General features: G+C 55.4%; 1 protein-coding gene across 7 annotated transcripts in view; it reads left to right on the top strand.

Annotated features, from left to right (window-relative positions):
- Positions 1-17,237, top strand: part of TMEM63C (transmembrane protein 63C) — a 126,396-nt gene that overhangs the window by 107,327 nt on the left and 1,832 nt on the right. For 6 of the 7 annotated variants that reach the window (XM_059182716.1, XM_059182711.1, XM_059182715.1 and 3 more), the window contains exons 11-24: positions 503-576; positions 1,202-1,282; positions 1,397-1,520; positions 2,250-2,383; positions 4,008-4,130; positions 4,480-4,633; positions 5,843-5,949; positions 7,360-7,446; positions 7,998-8,063; positions 10,837-10,999; positions 11,240-11,345; positions 11,733-11,900; positions 13,850-13,959; positions 15,305-15,373. In XM_059182716.1, coding sequence (XP_059038699.1) covers positions 503-576; positions 1,202-1,282; positions 1,397-1,520; positions 2,250-2,383; positions 4,008-4,130; positions 4,480-4,633; positions 5,843-5,949; positions 7,360-7,446; positions 7,998-8,063; positions 10,837-10,999; positions 11,240-11,345; positions 11,733-11,900; positions 13,850-13,959; positions 15,305-15,373 — 1,566 coding nt within the window. Of the gene's footprint in view, positions 1-502; positions 577-1,201; positions 1,283-1,396; positions 1,521-2,249; positions 2,384-4,007; positions 4,131-4,479; positions 4,634-5,842; positions 5,950-7,359; positions 7,447-7,997; positions 8,064-10,836; positions 11,000-11,239; positions 11,346-11,732; positions 11,901-13,849; positions 13,960-15,173; positions 15,225-15,304; positions 15,377-17,237 lie in introns of those variants that run through there. The other variant, XM_059182717.1, reaches the window with a different exon arrangement.

The raw sequence follows: 17,237 nt of genomic DNA, 5'->3' as shown, positions 1-17,237 counted from the left end.
ATTTCCCTGCACAGAATAAGATGTGAAGTTTGAGGGGCTTCCCCATCCCTGCCCCAGAGCCTACTCCCGTCCTAACTCCCCTGCCCATCTCACGCTAGGGACGGCCCTGCTACACAGTGGAGAGGTGGCGAGCTGGAATGAGGGTGGGGACAGGCCACACAAGAGCATGAGCAGCCCCCTTCGGTCCCGGAGCTCTGGTCCTCCTCCCTGGCTAGCGCTGTCTGCCCCTTCTGGATCTTTCTCCCTTGACATCAGCTATCTGTGGCCAGGGGCCTGCAGCAGGGCCCCAGAGACGCGGCATGCCCGCCCGCAGCTGCCCCAGCACAAGGCCTGCTGCCATCGGGGAAGCGGGCCAGGGAAGCTGTTATGGAGCTTCTCCACCAAGGGGCAGCCTGGTTGAGTAGCAGGACTTCTCCAGACAGTTCTGAGCCCACAAAGATCCAGACATCCGGGAGTCCCACATAAACATGGTCTTCTTTCTCCATTTGCCCTCCCCACTTAGGTCACAAGGACGCTAATGATCACCTATGTCCCCACGGACATCCAAGACCCGGAAATCATCATTAAGCATTTTCAGTAAGTCGGTCAAGTGGGTCGAAGCACAGATTGCCTCCTTCCGGGTAACCTAGCCCAGATCATCATGTGGGTAGGAAGTAGAGTGAGAGACACCCCAGGTGGTAGCCCATCCTGGACTTGGCTCAGGATTAGCTTTCCAGAATGGAGGAGGCCCTGAGGCCAGAGCAGGGTTTCTCAAGGCAGGGGCTTTCCTGCATGGCATGAGTGTGTTTGGTGGGGGTGGGGGGGTGGTTATTAGTTTCTTCCTTTCCCTCATTGCTCCAACCACAGGGCCTGGCGAGCTCCTAGACCACAGTTACCTAGAACAGGTCATGTTGCGGCATCTTTTGTGACCCAAGTTCCTAGCTCCAGGAGCTCATTATCTCCCATGGGCAGGAATGTCCAGTTCCGTCCCCTGGCCCTATTCTGAATCATCTGGGAAGGGTGTAGCCATTCTCAGATCACCAGGAATCAGCTCTGAGATTTGACCTGAGGAGCAAGGAATCGAGTCTCCCACCGGAGAGCCAGGGACCACAGGCAGCTGAGCCACCTGGCTGTGTGGGCTGTAGTTTGGGGTGGGAGTCCGGGTAGGATGGCCAGTCCCCAGCACCACAGGCTGGCTCAGCGTCTGTGTCTGTGGCCACAGCGAGGCTTATCCTGGGTGCGTGGTGACCAGAGTCCACTTCTGCTATGACGTCAGGATGCTGATCGAGTTGGATGATCAGAGGTGAGTCTTCAGGGGGGGTCTCCCTGGATCTGGGTGGGGGGTGCAAGGGGAAGGTGTGGTTCTGCCAGCCCCCTAACCACAAGATGCTTCCTCCTGCTGCCTGTTGGCCGACAGGCGCCACGCGATGCGGGGCCGGCTTTACTACACAGCCAAGGCCAAGAAGAGTGGGAAGGTGATGATCAAGACCCACCCCTGCTCCCGCCTGTGCTTCTGCAAGTGCTGGACCTGCTTCAAAGAGGTACCCAGGCCTGGGAATCAAGGGACACGGCAGAGGAGGGGCTGGGGCACAGGGCCTCCAGCTCCGTCCAGGCCTCTGTATCCCCGGACCCCATTCAGATCTGCTCTGGGCTGTGGCTCCTGGCTCCTCCTCCCTTTCCACCAAGCCCTGCCTCCCCGTGGAGAATACAGAGAAGCTGAAGCCTTTCTTGGATCCCCCTCTGGCGTGATCCACGGCGGCTTGCTCTTGCCCATTTCCGGTCTTGGATGGGAGGACCAGAGAGAACATGACAGGCTGCTGTAGGCTGCAATGCCTCGGGCTTTCAAAGGGCTAGGACAGGAGCATTGGAAGGCACCGGGCTCCATCTTATCACCCAACTGTTACGGCTAGAGGGAGGCCACAGGGCAGGACTGCACTCTAGCCAGTCCAGAAAAGAGAATCATCCCCATTTCCTGAAAATGCTGCAGACACATTCTGCCACTCCTCTGGGAGTCCAGCCCAAGTTCAAAAGCACCCCTGGGCCCTGCTCTTTGATCAGGGAGCTGATTTCAGAGTCATAGCCTTTTCTCGTTCTCAGAGTGGGATCTGGGAGCCCACTGGGATCCTGAGCTCTTTGCCAGGCTTTGAAGGGAGTTGGGAATGGAGCCAAGGCCTCGGACCCATCACCTGGATGGAGAAAGGCCTTATGTCTAGGCGAGGCCTTCCTAGAGCTCTGGCTTCTCCAGCTCTGAGGGCCAAATCTCGCCCCAGGTAGATGCAGAGCAGTATTATAGTGAGCTGGAGGAGCAGCTGACTGATGAGTTCAACGCTGAGCTCAACCGCGTTCGGCTGAAGCGTCTGGACCTGATCTTTGTCACCTTCCAGGACGCCAGGATGACGAAGCAGTGAGTCCCGGGGCCAGCAGCTTGCTGCGCTCAGCCCAGCCCTGAGAATGCGCTTCTGCTTCTCTAAAACCATCCTCTTTCACCCCCGTTCCAGCCAAGGGGGGAAGGAGAAAGAACCTCCCTCCAGGTGGCCAAATTTTGACCGTCCCTCAACCCCTCAGGTCTCCTCACAGGGAGCCGCCATCTTGCTTTCTGGAGCATGTCTGAGTCCATTTCCGCACAGCTGCCAGACCCCACTTGTCTCCATAGATACCCAGTCCCCGAGCTCCCCAACCCCATATGTCCTTGCTTTAGCACAGCGGTGGTCAGAGTAGATATCTTGGTTCTTCTTCCAGGCCTTGAGAAGAATGAATCCATTTTCCCCCATTATACATCACCCCTTTCCTCACCAAAAGTGACATGATCGAGAAGCTGTCTGCTCTCCTGCTGCAGGTCTTCCCTAATTCATAGCCTTATAGCCTCCTTCCTCTTCTGCCCCAGCCTCTGGCAGCTCTACCTTGATAAGGAGTCGATTCAGAGCACTTGGGAATGTTCTGGAAGGATCCTTAGGGTGGAGTCAAATAGATGATAGTCCAGGCCTCAGTCCTTTGAGGATTGTGGACGCCCTCCTCTCTCTGAGGGAGCCTGACCATACACAACACTTTGTCCTCACCCACCCACACTGTACAAAGGAACAGTGGAATAGCCTAGAATTTAGTCAAATACAATTGTGTGCAATTTTGCAAATCACTTACACTCTCCAATTTCTTGTCTGTCCAGTTTGTTTACTTATATCTTCCCTGTCTACCCTGCAGAGGATTAAGAAGGGATATGTGTTCCTTTTAGTATATATGTTGTATAAAACAATATACCGATGTAAGACAATACTTTTTTAAAAGATTTTATTTATTTACTTGAGAAAGAGAGGGAAAGCATGAGAAGAGGCAGGAGAAGCAGGCTCCCTGCTGAGCAGGGAACCCAATGTGGGGCTTGATCCCAGGACCCTGGGATCATGACCCTGAACCAAAGGCAGACACTTAACTGACTGAGCCACCCAGTGCTCCACTACTGTTTTTGTTCTGAGACTCTGTCACCCAGTAGGAAGGGTCTGAGGTTTAATTACTGAAATATGAATTTTAATCACAGAAATATGAATTAGAACACCAAAGACTCCAGTGCCGGCACCTGCCCCTCTTTGGTTGTATCTTCAGGCACCTAAATTTAGTAGTCTTTTCGATTGGAATTATCTTCATAGCCCATTAGCACAGTGTCGCACACAAAAAGAACTCAGTTGGTAGCTATTAATACTGAGATGAGGCTGAAATTAGTTCTTCCCACATCAGCCTCGAAGAATGTGCATGTATTTGAGCTGTCCCTGCTGTCAAAAGGAAAAGACTTTATCTGAGAACCATGTTATACCCCTCCTTCCCCACCCCCCCCAACCCAGGGAAGTCCCTCCCACTGCTGCCCCTTTCCTCCAGGGACTAGGCTCTGGGAGCTGCCCACCTCTAAAGCCCTGGGAGGCATACTCGAGGCTTCGAGAATCCCCAGGAAGTGGGGCCATCTGTAGGACCCCGGCATGAGACCCCTCCTAAGCCTGTCGTCCTCAGCCCCAGACCTCTGTCTCCTCCCCCCGTCTCCACAGCATCCGAGAAGATTACAAGTACATCCATTGTGGCGTGCCCCCCCAGCAGTCCTCTGTGAGCACCATTGTCAAATCCTACCGCTGGAGGGTCGCCCTGGCCCCACACCCTAAAGACATCATTTGGTAAGCCCCCGCTGCCCCTCCCCTCTCCTTCCAGCTCCTCTGAGACTGAAGAAGAGAACAGGGTGGGAAAGGAATGGGGTCTGTTCTCCTATGGGGCTGGTCCTTCCTGAGCACCGCAGCCTCGGCCGACTCCCAAACCCAGCCCACCACCAGGGCCTTGACAAAGGGTGTGAATGAGGGGGAAGACCCAGGGCCCAGTGTGCATGCAGGTCTGGTGGTCCCCAGGGGCTGAGTTAGACCAGGGCAGCCTGGGTCTCCCACTGACATGCAGGACCCCCCACATGGGCCCCATTGAAGGGCCGGGACCCGAGGTCCTAAGCACGTCTCCATCCTCCATCCCTCCCCCCAGGAAACACCTGTCCGTCCGCCGCTTCCATTGGTGGGCCCGCTTTATCGCAATCAACACCTTCCTCTTCTTCCTCTTCTTCTTCCTCACCACGCCTGCCATCATCATCAACACCATCGACATGTACAACGTCACCCGCCCCATTGAGAAGCTGCAGGTGCCGCCTCTGCTTGGGCCAGGCGTGGGGGCCCCAGGGAGATGAGAGAAGGACTCAGGCGAGGACGGGATGGGGCCCCCCGGAACACGGCTCCCATGCACCACCAACATGGCGGGGGTGGCGGCGGAGCCCATGGTGGCTGGACTTGACTTTGTTCTAAAGGGGTGAATGTGCAGGTCATTGCCCATCTGAGGGGCTGGAGCTGGAGAGGAAGGAGAGTGGGGGCGGGGGTCGCAGGCAGGCTCTGGGGAGAGGTGGGGGGATGGGTAGTCTAGGCCAGAGGAGGCTTGGAGGGCTTTAGATTGGGTCCCCTGAGGCCAGCTGGGGGTACAAAGGGTGCAGCAGAGGGTGTGGCCAGTGTGACAGCTCTGTTCTCCCCACGGTCTCTAGAGCTGGGGGTCCCTTGTTTGAGGGAGAGGGTCGGGGGTGGGGAAGAGTGAGGTCAGCCCCAACACAGCTGTCCGAGAGAAGTGGGACATCCGCCTCCCTCACTTCCAGACACAACCCCTCCGGGCTGGGATCGCTGGGCCTAGGGGAGCCAGCCCTGAAGTTAGAGGCGGCTTCTCCCCGACAGGGGGCTGCAGAGGAGCTGGACTGGCCCATTTCCAAATCCTATAGGCTGTTCTAACGTGCCTGGAAGGCCTCCTCTTCCATATTATCCCCATCCCTAGCTCCGACACACACACGCACGCACATGCGCGCACACACACGCACACACACACACAGTCAAGCCACACCACCTCTGCTGCTTGCTTCTGACCCCCCTTGTCAGCTTCACAGCAGGCCCCAGAGGGCACCGCAGCTCCCCACCTCTCCGCCACCTTTCACAGCACATCACGGTGAAGGGACTGTCTTCTCCCGGAGCTGTGAGATGTCAGTGACAGCAGCTGGCTCTGGCCTGAGGGCGAAGTCCCCAGGGAAGGCCCAGGCTGCCCCTGCAGGGACCTCAGTGGAGAAGACCCCATGCCCCATGAGGGCACTGCTTGGCCTTGGGGTGCCAGCCTCTGCCCACCCCAGCCAAGCAGACCCCTGGCCAGCAAGGTTGATGAAGAAGGCCACGTCCACTGCACAGCCTCAGGGAAACCAAACCTGCTGTGGGACTAAGCTCAGGGGGAAGAGGCGGGAGGTGTAGGAGAAGCAGGGGTGGCCTGAAAGGAGAAGGGTCGCCGCTCACACTGATGTCTCTCTGCCCTTCTCCACTCCCCACAGAGCCCAGTCATAACCCAGTTCTTCCCCTCCCTGATGCTCTGGGCATTTACAGTGATATTGCCTCTGATTGTCTACTTTTCTGCCTTCCTAGAGGCCCACTGGACCAGGTGAGATGGGGGCCTCCTCTCCCCGCTCGCGCTCTGCCCCAGCCCCAGCCCCTTCCCCTGCCCACTCTCCCACCAGCCTGGTGTCAGGGTCTCCCATCCGGCCTAAGGAATTGAACTGACGTGGGATGGCTTCGATGCCCAAAACTATCCCAAAAGACCAAGATGTATACATATACATACATATATACGTGTGTGTGTGTGTGTGTGTGTGTGTGTGTGTGTGTGTGTCTTAAAGAGGGGACTGAGTTGTCTCTGGGTCTCTGGCTTCAGGAACGCTGAGATGGGGCCGCTGTCTCAGGCATGTGCCCCTTGGACTGCTCCCTCAGCCCCCAGCTACGCACCGAAGGGAGGGAGCTGTGAGCAGCTCGGAACTGCAGGCAGGACGCCCAGGGTGAGGAGGAGAGAGCAGAAGAACGCCACAGAGGAGCTCAGGAACTCAACCTGACTACAGACCCATGTAGCCCATGTAGCAGCCACATTTTATTTAAAGATTTTATTTATTTGAGAGAGAGAGCGTGAGCAGGGAGAGGGGCAGAGGGAGAAGCAGGCTCCAGATGCAGGACTCTCTCAGGACCCCGGGATCATGACCTAAGCTGAAGGCAGACGCTCAATGGACTGAGCCACCCAGGCACCCCCAGCACCCACATTTTAAACGATGGGAGCTTTAGCCCTAATGGCCCTAATGGGTTAGCTCTCCCCGTTCTATGGTGGCAGCCAATTGAGTGGAAAGTATTTACTACATCCTGGGACAGGTGAACCTCTTTTGCCTGAAGGCTGTGTGGTTTTTTGTTTTTTGTTTTTTTTTTAAGATTTTATTTATTTATTTGACAGAGAGAGATCACAAGTAGGCAGAGAGGCAGGCACAGAGAGAGGGGGAAGCAGGCTCCCTGAGCAGAGAGCCCGATGCGGGACTTGATCTCAGAACCCTGAGACCATGACCTGAGCCGAAGGCAGAGACTTTAACCCCCTGAGCCACCCAGGCGCTCCAGCTGTGTGGGTTTTGAAAGTGATTTCCTGCACCAGAAGTTCCTGCCATCCGACCAGGCAGTAAGCCATGAGGTTGGTCCTAACAGAAACACTTACTGGTCTTTTCTCTGGCCAAGGACATGGCTTATGTGGATTCCTGAGACACTGCAGGGATCCTGGGCATCAGTGGTAATGTCCCTCTGACAAAGACAGGAAGCGCGCAGCACCTGTGTGTCCTTCCTGTCCGTCCCGTACCCAAGGCTGACCTGACTGGTTGGTGCTGCTGCTCCCAGTGGCCGCCCAGCTCCCAGCGATCTGTGGGGTTGGCATTGGTAGGCGCTGTCCAACCCATTTTTGAGGCTAGGTAGCTGTCTCTGTCTTTCCATGCATTCTGTAGTTATTAGGCCTCTGGTTCTTATCACATGTTTCTTTGTTCCCTTCTAGATCAAGCCAGAATCTGATCATCGTGAACAAGTGTTACATCTTTCTGGTGTTCATGGTGATTATTCTGCCCTCTATGGGACTGACCAGGTACCTCCCTTCCAAGCATCCCTCCCCCTTCAGACAGGCTCTCCCTAGAGTTGGAACCTCCTCTCTCAGATACCAGATACCTCACTACAAATCTGTTTCTCAAGTGACAGTCACTGAGCCTAGCATGAGCCAGGTAGCCTATGAACTTTAAGGGGTCAGCCATGAACTCTGCCTTCAAAGAGCTTATCATCCAGCGGGGGCAACAAGCCGAGCCTATCAGCTCACTGATAGCCCGAGGTGGGAAAAACGCAGCCCACGTGTGCTGGAAATCCAGAAGAGGGAGAGAGCACAGCAGGGGAAATGGCCGGTGAAAGTTTGCTAGAAGAGGCAGCTTTGAGATGAGAGGCCAGAGGGTTCGGGGCAGGGGTGGCCCAGCATGAAGAAGGCGGAGAGGCAGTATGAGCTGACCCACTGGACCACTAGAATGCCAGAGTCTCTAGGGATTGAGTCAGGGAGGACAGAGGGAAGCAAGCCAGGCCAAGAGAGACTGAACCCCAAGACTCAGCTCACCGATATCTTAACTCAAGGGCCTACCTTGTTCTTGCTTCTAGTTTGGATGTCTTTTTCCGGTGGCTCTTTGACATCTACTACCTGGAGCAGGCGTCCATCAGGTTCCAGTGAGTATGAGAGCACGTGCCCCAGGAGTGTCCCCATGTCCCCTGGGGCTCCCGTGGGCCCACGCCAGGTAGACACGTGTCTTCTTCATTTGCTCACACTGGTAGAGGTGACATGACACAAAAACTGTCATGAAGAAGCCTCTTAACCTTTCCCGGGCCTGGAACCCATTTGGCAATCTGGGAAAGCTCAAGGATCTCTTCTCCGAATGAAGTTTTGTCAATAATAGTAAATTTGTAGGAAATTGCCCCCACACTGTCTGTGTACCTTTCATCCAGCTCCCCCTCCGGTAACTCGCATAACTAAGGTGCCGAATCACAACCAGGAAACTGACATTATACACCCCACGGGGCTTATTCAGATTTTGCCGGTTTACTCTGAATGGATTTCTTTAAATGCACAGAATATCTGCATTACAAAGAAAACCAATTATGCCGCAATATTGTTATCAGCATTTTTTAAAAAAGGTTTTATTTATTCATTTGACAGAGAGAGAAAGATCACAAGCAGGCAAAGGAGCAGGCAGAGAGAGAAAGGGAGGGAAGCAGGCTCCCCGCTGAGCAGAGAGCCCAATGCGGGCCTCGATCTGAGGACCCTGAGATCATGATCTGAGCTGAAGGCAGAGGCTTAACCCACTGAGCCACCCAGGCGCCCCTCAAAATATTTTTAAAAGTACATTTGTAATAAAATCCTTACTAGCACATTTAATAAGAGGACAATGCATTTTACATACCTGCGAGCCAAAGTTACATTTTATTATTTCAGAAGCATGATCGCTGAGACTGCTTAGCCAGCAGAACATTCCGTTGGGTGGGAGGCAGGATCTTTGACAAAGCAACACGCGTGGCATGTTGGACATCAGCCAATTTTGATTTTGTCTTGTTTTTAGCTTACAAATACCGCAAATTCCAGTTTTCAAAGGTGTAATGGTGCAAATGACATACAGGCTTTCACAGCTAGCTTTATAGGGCAAGGACCAGAATTCTCTAAGATCTCTGCAGTTTAATTCTACTTATGTTATGTTGGACTCTTTTTCTTTTTTTTTTTTAAGATTTTATTTATTTATTTGACAGAGATCACAAGTAGGCAGAGAGGCAGGCAGAGGGAGAGAGGAGGAAGCAGGCTCCCTGTCAAGCAGAGAGCCTGACCTGGGGCCTGATCCCAGGACCCTGAGACCATGACCTGAGCCGAAGGCAGAGGCTTCACCCACCAAGCCAACCGGGTGGCTGGACCCTTTTTTTCTTTTTTTTTTTTAAGAGGAATGAGTTCATCTTCAGTTGGGTCAGTGACTTCGCTGCAGTTCATGTTTGAGGGAGAAAAGAGTTAGTTATAGGTCCATGACTCAACTTTGATGCTATCCGGAAAGAATAGGTTTTGAAGGCATTCTGACGTGTATTCAGGGAGCTCACAGATTTCTCCTTTCAAAGAACCTGACGGAATTATGTAGATGGGGACACATGACAGGTGACAGAGATGCCTGGGTCACCAGTGTGAGGACAGGCAGCATGGCCACCCACTCAGGTGACTGAGTGACTCCTAGCTGAAGCTGGCCAGCTGTGTCAAGTACACACTGGAGGACAGGAACATTTCCATCATGTAAAGTTAGCGTGTCTAATTTAGCTGCGTGTTTAATAAGTACCATCATTTTGAACTGATGGTATATAAGTACAAGGGTATTATCAGATACCGCTACCAACTGTACTGGGCTATGAAAATATCTTTAAGATTTTTTTATTTATTTGAGAGAGAGAGAGATAAAGAGAGAGCAGGAGCCGTGGAGAAAGGGAGAAGAGAAGCAGGCCTCCCGCTGGGCAGGGAGCCCGATGCGATGCAGGGCTGGATCCCAAAACCCTGGAATCATGACCTGAGCTGAAGGCAGACACTTAACCAACTGAGCCACCCAGGCGCCCCCAGAAAATATCTGATTTCAACTGGTGACTGGGTCACAGCCGTAGTTGACATTGCTGTGGTTTGTTGCCATGTTCTTTTTTTTTTTTTTTTTAAGATTTTATTTATTGATTTGACAGATCACAAGTAGGCAGAGAGGCAGGCAGAGAGAAAGGGGGAAGCAGGCTCCCTTCTGAGCAGAGAGCCTGATGCAGGACTCCATCCCAGGACCCCGGGATCATGACCTGAGCTGAAGGCAGAGGCTTAACCCACTGAGCCACCCAGGCGCCCTGCCCATGTTCTTAGTAGAAAGAGGTGGTGCATTACAGTTAGAGGCTTGTGAATGTCAAGACACTTGTTTTCTTCATTTGTTCACATCCAAGGTCACAGACGCCCAAGCTTCTCCCCATGGACTCTCTGGGGTCTGTGGGTCCTGGTCTGTACCCCTACTTTAGATCAAGCCAGAGTGTGTTTCCCAACACACCCACACTTGATGTAGACCAGCCCCATCCTTGCTCAGAAGGGTGTGCATTAACCTAAACTGGGCTGGGGGCACATGTATCCCAAGCTTACTCTCCCCATCTCCACTCTCACCTTCTGCCCCTCTCCCCATCACTACCCCTACCCTCCATCGCCTCTCCATCACCACCTTCTCCCCATCTCTACCCCCATCCCCACCTCTCCACCCCTCCCCCCTCTATCCCCTCCCCCCTCCATTCCCACCCTCCACCCCTCCCCCCTCCATCCCCACCCTCCACCCCTCCCCCCTCCATCCCCACCTCTCCACCCCTCCCCCCTCCATCACCACCCTCCACCCCTCTCCCAATGTCCCGGCCCTCTCCCCCTCCCTACGGCTTCTATGCCCTCTTCCACCGTCCACGCGGCCAGGTGTGTGTTCCTGCCGGACAACGGCGCCTTCTTTGTCAACTACGTGATCACAGCGGCTCTGCTGGGCACGGGCATGGAGCTGTTGCGCCTGGGGTCCCTCTTCCTATATAGCACCCGCCTCTTCTTCTCCAGGTCGGAGCCAGAGAGAGTCCACATCAGAAAGGTGGGGGCCGGGCTCATGCCCGCACACAGCCTTTCCCTTGGTGGGGGGGGGGGGTCCTGATGGGAGCCTAACAGGGCGGTGAGGGACCCGAGGTGAGAGGCGAGGTGGGCTGGGGTTGGCAGGGAGCCGCCTCCAGGCCTGAGCCACCGGGCAGCTCCCCTGGGGTCGACAAGGAGCTGCAGACAGGAGCAGAGCCAAGGGGACCAGGCCACCTCCAGTGACTCCCGCTCCCCGCCCCAGAGCCAGGCCATCGACTTCCAGTACGGGCGCGAGTACGCGTGGATGATGAACGTCTTCAGCGTGGTGATCGCCTACAGCATCACCTGCCCTATCATCGTCCCTTTCGGTGAGTCTCCCCTCGGGCACCCCCGGGGCTGCGCACCCTCAGGCCGGGAGGAGGAGTTGAGCCCCCCAACCTCAGAGCACGAGAAGGCGAGGGACAGACTGTGAGCAGAGCAGGGAAGGGCGGGGGCGGGTCAGGGGAGGTGGGATGGCCACTCACGCACGACGCTTGGTGACGGAGTGACCCTTCACCCAGCGGACAGAATAGACTCCGGGGGGCTCAAGGGAAACGGGGGTCCCGGAGGTCAGCACCACGGGGCTCCCACGACCCGTCCGTGGCCCTCGCTACCCAGACAGACCTGAATCTGGCTTCTGTGGCCTGGGGGGCCCCGCCGTGGAAGCAGCGGCTGAGCACGTGTGCCCTCCCGCACCCCCGCCCCCCGCCCCGCAGGGCTGCTCTACCTGTGCATGAAGCATGTCACCGACCGCTACAACATGTACTACTCCTACGCACCCACCAAGCTCAACGAGCAGATCCACATGACCGCCGTCTACCAGGCCATTTTCGCACCGCTCCTGGGGCTGTTCTGGATGCTCTTCTTCTCCGTCCTGCGGTTAGGTGGGTACCAGGCCCACCGGCCTTCCTGCCCCCGTCCGCTTCCCGCCTCCGCAGGAGGCCCTTGGCAGCACCTGTGCTCTGGGCAAGCAGAGAAGGCCCGGGACAAGCAAGCCTGCTCACGTCTGCAGCCACCGTCCCTGGGGGCTCCTCCAGGCCTCAATTAGGGATTGGACCTCAGTCCCTGCAGACCTCTGCAGCCGCGGAGAGGGCGCGGACCAGCGCAGTCCAGATGGTGTGCACTTGTGTTGAGGACCCTCCGAGCGGGAAGTACCGCTTTCCTTCGTTCTAACTCAGGGCGGGCAGGAATATAATGTTAACCATGGGGCCCGATTCTGGTGACGTCCCCCTCGGGATCTGGTGAGATGCCAGGTCTTCCAGAGTGCCTAAAACCTGGAGGAGGATTCGGGGTCTGCCCCAGTGGCAGATCCTGCTCTTGGCCACAGAGAGCTGCTGTCCCTGTCCCCGCGGACCACACACGAGCAGTCCCCTGAGGGAAGAGGCTCACACTAACCTCTCTGCCACCGCGCCGCCTCCTGCCTTGTCCCCACACCCGCCTTCCCTCAGGGACCCTGCACCTTGAGCTCCTCAGCGGAGCGGAGAAGGGAAACCATATTTTCTTCGTATTTTCTTCGTCTGCTGTCATGGTGGCAGCTGGAAACCGCTCCGCTCGCCTCCACTTCTGTGCACCCTCCATCTGTCACCGTCTCCCCGTTTCTTAACCCCCTAGCCTTCCCCCGCCACCTAGCGAACCTCAGTTTTTTAAAAATCATTTTTCTCCTAAGTATAAAAGACCATAGACGTTTATTATCGAGATCCGAAAGCCCCATCTTCGCCCCCAAGCCTGCCGTCTGTCGCTCTCAGACCTCATTCTGTGCACACAGCCTGGGGGAGAGGCCGGAGCAGGAGGGGGCTTACTGGTCTATTCTTAATTTTGTTTCTTTTTTTTTTTTTAATATTTTATTTATTTATTTCACAGACAGAGATCACAAGTAGGCAGAGAGGCAGGCAGAGAGAGAGAGGAGGAAGCAAGCTCCCCAATGAGCAGAGAGCCCAATGCGGGGCTCGATCCCAGGACCCTGAGATCATGACCTGAGCTAAAGGCAGAGGCTTTAACCCACTGAGCCACCCAGGCGCCCCTGTCTATTCTTAATTTTCAAAACCATCATTTCCACGTCATAGCGTCCCGTCGTGTATCCTGAGTCTCTCCCCTCACCATAGCGTTCTGCGGGATTTCCAGTGTTACCAACATACCGTGTGAGCACAGGCCTTGAGAGAATTCCACCTGCTTCCGTCAGCTCTCCGTGGTGGGATCCCGAAGCTCTTGGCCATTTTCGCTCTTACAGAAACACAACGAGCAGCAAGCGTCTTTACGGGCTAGCCTCTGATGGCTAGCCTTTAATCTTTACCTCAGTAGAAAACTGGCATCATAAAAAAGTCACCAAATGTCCCCGAGCGACGTGTAAGTGACTTGAATTCTGGATAGCTCTTCAGTGCCACTAGCACAGGTGAGGGCTGTGCAGGAGCTCGCAGGGACTGGCGTGGCTCAGAGTCTGTGTTTGGGGGCAGCAGCATGAATTGGTGACCTGGAGTGACTTCCCAGAACTGTGTCCTGGGACGACGTATGTAAACTGACAGGTTGAGAAGGATGTATTTCCTGGGCATTTGAGTGGACTGGATACTTAAGGCAATTAAATTCTGTCACAGAATCCATAAGAGGCCGAATTCCAAGCTGGTCCCATAGCACAAGGGACGAGGTCACTGTCAGGTGCAGCGACTGCAGGTGTTAGGAGCAGGACTGGGGCAGGGGCCTCTCTGCCTTGGACTCAGAGCCCCCACAGAGGTGCTGAGGGGGGCCCCATGGGACCCGGTGTCTCTGCTGGCAGACTTGTGCCTACGGCTCCGGGCCTCAAGCACCAAACCCCACGCGCGCCTGTTCTTCTCCCCGGCAGGTACACTCCACACCATCACCTTCTTCTCCCTGTCCACGCTCATCTTTTCCATGGTCATCGCTTTCCTAAGCACCCTTCTGGGGAAGCTCCAGGGGGGATCTGACTATGAGGTGAGTTACCCTTCCTTTCCTCCATGTGTTCTCGCTGCCCCCTGCCCCCTCACACCGAGCCACGGCTCTAGGCTACCTCCTGACCTCTGTACCCCAGGCACTAGATATGAAAGGTTCCCTTGCACTGGCCCAGACACCGTCCCCCTTGTGCAGTGGGGACATTTAAAAGACAGCTGTCGTCTCCTCCTCCCCTCCCCTCCCCACCCAGCACCTCCTCCAAACAGCGGGCCGCTAGCGCTTCTCTCCTTCGGTGCAAGCCTGTCCAGCCACCGAGCTGAGCTGTAAGCACCGGTGGATGCTTGAGGCAGAGAAGATGGGGTGGACGGGGGCGGGGGAGGGATGGCTGTGGAGAAGAACGATGCCCTGGGGAGGGAGGTGGGTAGTTATCACACCTTCAGGAAGCCCAGGCTATTGACCTTGAGGCCTGGCTCTCGGGGCCCCATGATTCCTTTGGCTCTTAGCCCCTGGAGCCCGACCCCATAGTTAGAGAAGGGAGATAGTCCCTCCCTGCTGAGATCCATGCCGACAATGCTGTGTGCCCTCCGTGGGCATTTCCCAAAGTGGCATGACTCTGTGGCCGTGCTGGAATGATTTCTGGGGACTAAATTTTTTTTTTTTTTTCACGGTTACCCATTTTTCTCTTGGTTCACATTTATCTATTATTTCTGCTTATGTCAACGAATGCGGGTTTTCTGTCTATAATAATAAATTGTGTCTTTTTTAAATGAAGGTACATAAAGAAAAGGAAGTTAATTTAAAGTTCTGGTATCCTGCTGAGTCAAAGGAGGGATCCTCTTGGAAGAGGATCCTTTTACTTTTGAGTGGCATTGCATCCGGTGGCCCTGGGCTTAGACCCCCACGGCCCTCTCTGTGCAGCCCTGCCTTCATCCCTGGCTCGAGAGCCATAATGAACGAGACTGGACCATGCCTCCAGCTCTGTCTTCCCCATGCAACAATGCCATGTGGTTTGGTGGCCCATGGGTCCACTCCAGAGAAGGGAGACAGCAGGGGCTCTAGACCGTGACGTCGGACTGGTCCCAGAGAGAAGGGAACCCTGGGGAGGAAAGAAGAGACAGTTGAAGTCAAGGCCTTTCCGAGAGTCCAAGCAGGCTCATATTTGAATCCCAACCCCACCTCTCCTTACTTTCCCCAGTGTGGTTCTTGGGGATGGAACATTCCAAAGGGCCACCAGCATCCCGGGCCTCTCTCTGCAGGTCTGGGAAAACAGAAGACGGCGTTGAGCGCCAGGGGAGCCAGAGGCCCAGGTGCAGATCTGGGGAGGGAGGGAGCAGAGGGTGGACACCCCCATTCCGTGACCCTCCACATCTCTCCCCCACTGCTGCAGCCCGAGGAGGAGATGGAGACTGTGTTCGACATGGAGCCGAGCAGCACCTCCTCTACGCCCACCTCCCTTGTGAGTCAATGCCTTCCCCCTGGGGGACAGGTCGGGGCGGGTACCTGCAAGAGTGGGCTACTCCAGCCGCAGTGTGGGGGGAGCGCCGGCATTTAGTGCCCACCCCGGGGACTGGGGAGGAGGCGAGGGCCCCTGGGCTCCTTCCCCTGACCCAGCAGGACTTGGCCCAGGTCAAATTGCTGCCGTGGCCGTGGCTGAAGGAATGGGAAGACAGAAGAGGCCAGACATACTCTAAAAGGAACTCAAAGAGGAAGAGAAAGGTCAGGGCGGGCCCAGCCACAGCGAGATCAGTCATATAGACACAGGGACGTGCTGGGGCTCGGCCTCAGGACCGAAGGCTGCCTCCAAGGGCACAGATGCCAGGCCGAGCGGCGCGCCCAGAGCGGCAGGAGCAATCGGAGGCCTGCACTGAAGGGTAAGGCAGCGGCAGCGCCGCATGAGCGAGCCCCTCAGCGTGTGAAGAAACAAGGCCAAGTCAGAACGAGGGGGCCTGGCAGGCTGGCCTGTTGGCTCCCTCGCCGTGGCTCAGCCTGGAGCGGCCCGAGCGCTCGCCCACAGCCCTGCCTCCAGTGTGGATGCGGCGCCACCGATGTCTGCTCTGAGCCGGGTACCCCGACGCCAGGGCGCCTTGCAGGAGCATGGAAGAAGGGGCCCCAGCCAGCCTGAGCCCTCAGGGAAGGCTTCCCGGAGGAGGGAACATCTAATCCGACTCTAGGGATGTGGGATGTGGGAGGAGGGGTTGCTAGGCGGACTAGGATGTGGGGGAAGAGCATTCGAGGAAGAGGATCAGCCTGTGCCAAGGCCCGGAAGAGAGAATCTGGAGCGTGTGGGCCCCGGAAGACAGTTTTCGGCGTGCTGGAAATGCGGAGTGGGCAGCAGGGCCCAGATGGGTGGGTGGAGTCGGGGCTCTTGGGTCGCCGCAGAGCTGGGGAAAATGCACAGACCCAGCAGTGGTGGACATGCCCAGCCCGGCGCACAGAGCAGTGGCTCAGCCTCACCTCCTGGGGCGGGGGGTGGGGGGGGGGACCCTCCAGACGGGCAGATTTCCCGCGGGAGGTGATGGGGAGAAGGGACACCCATTTGGAAAGTCCCCATCAGAGCAGGGGCCTCTCTTGAGGTAGCATCTCTCCCCAGGGGCCCTGGCAAGATGACCCGTCTGGACCCGTTCTTAGGAACCTGACTTGGCCATTCCCAGTTCCGAATCCTTAGGATAGGGTAGGCCCACACAGTAGGGGGTCTTTGTCCTTCTTTTACACATGGGGAAACTGAGGTTCAACCCGGTCAACTAATTGAGACCCCAGAGCATTACTGAGAAAGGCAGTGGCAGTACAAAGTTTGAAGTTGAATTCTGAAGCTTGAGCTTTAAAAAAAAAAAAAAGAAAATCACTGGAATTGATTTTCTTAATCTTTCATGACAACCACAGTCCTATCTGAACACTGCAGATAATTATGGGGAAAAAAACAGAGAAGCAAAACCAAGAAAATAAAAAGTTCATAATTCCACCACCCAGAGATGACTATTGATAACTTACTGTCAGTTCTCTCGGGTATATATATATAATTTTTGCTAAAATGAAATGATACTGTTCATACCATTTCATAATCTGCATTTTTAGTTAACAATCTCTATCTTTCCACACACATAAGTTTCTATGTCTTCAAATACGCAGCCCATACTCGAGTCACCCTAAGTGTTCCAGAAATATCTTTCACCAAGCATATCCAGACCAAGATCCAGTCTGGGCTCTGTGCTGGATGCGTCTGGTCCCTGCGTGTGTTTATTGCCTGTCAGAGAGACCCAGCCAGTGGTCCTGCAGAAGTCCCCACCTTCTGGGTTTTTCTGGCTATTTCTTCGTGATGTCTG

This window comes from Mustela lutreola, chromosome 7, assembly GCF_030435805.1.
Source record: "Mustela lutreola isolate mMusLut2 chromosome 7, mMusLut2.pri, whole genome shotgun sequence".
NCBI classification, from domain to species: domain Eukaryota; kingdom Metazoa; phylum Chordata; class Mammalia; order Carnivora; family Mustelidae; genus Mustela; species Mustela lutreola.
This window is presented reverse-complemented; position numbering and strand designations above follow the sequence as displayed.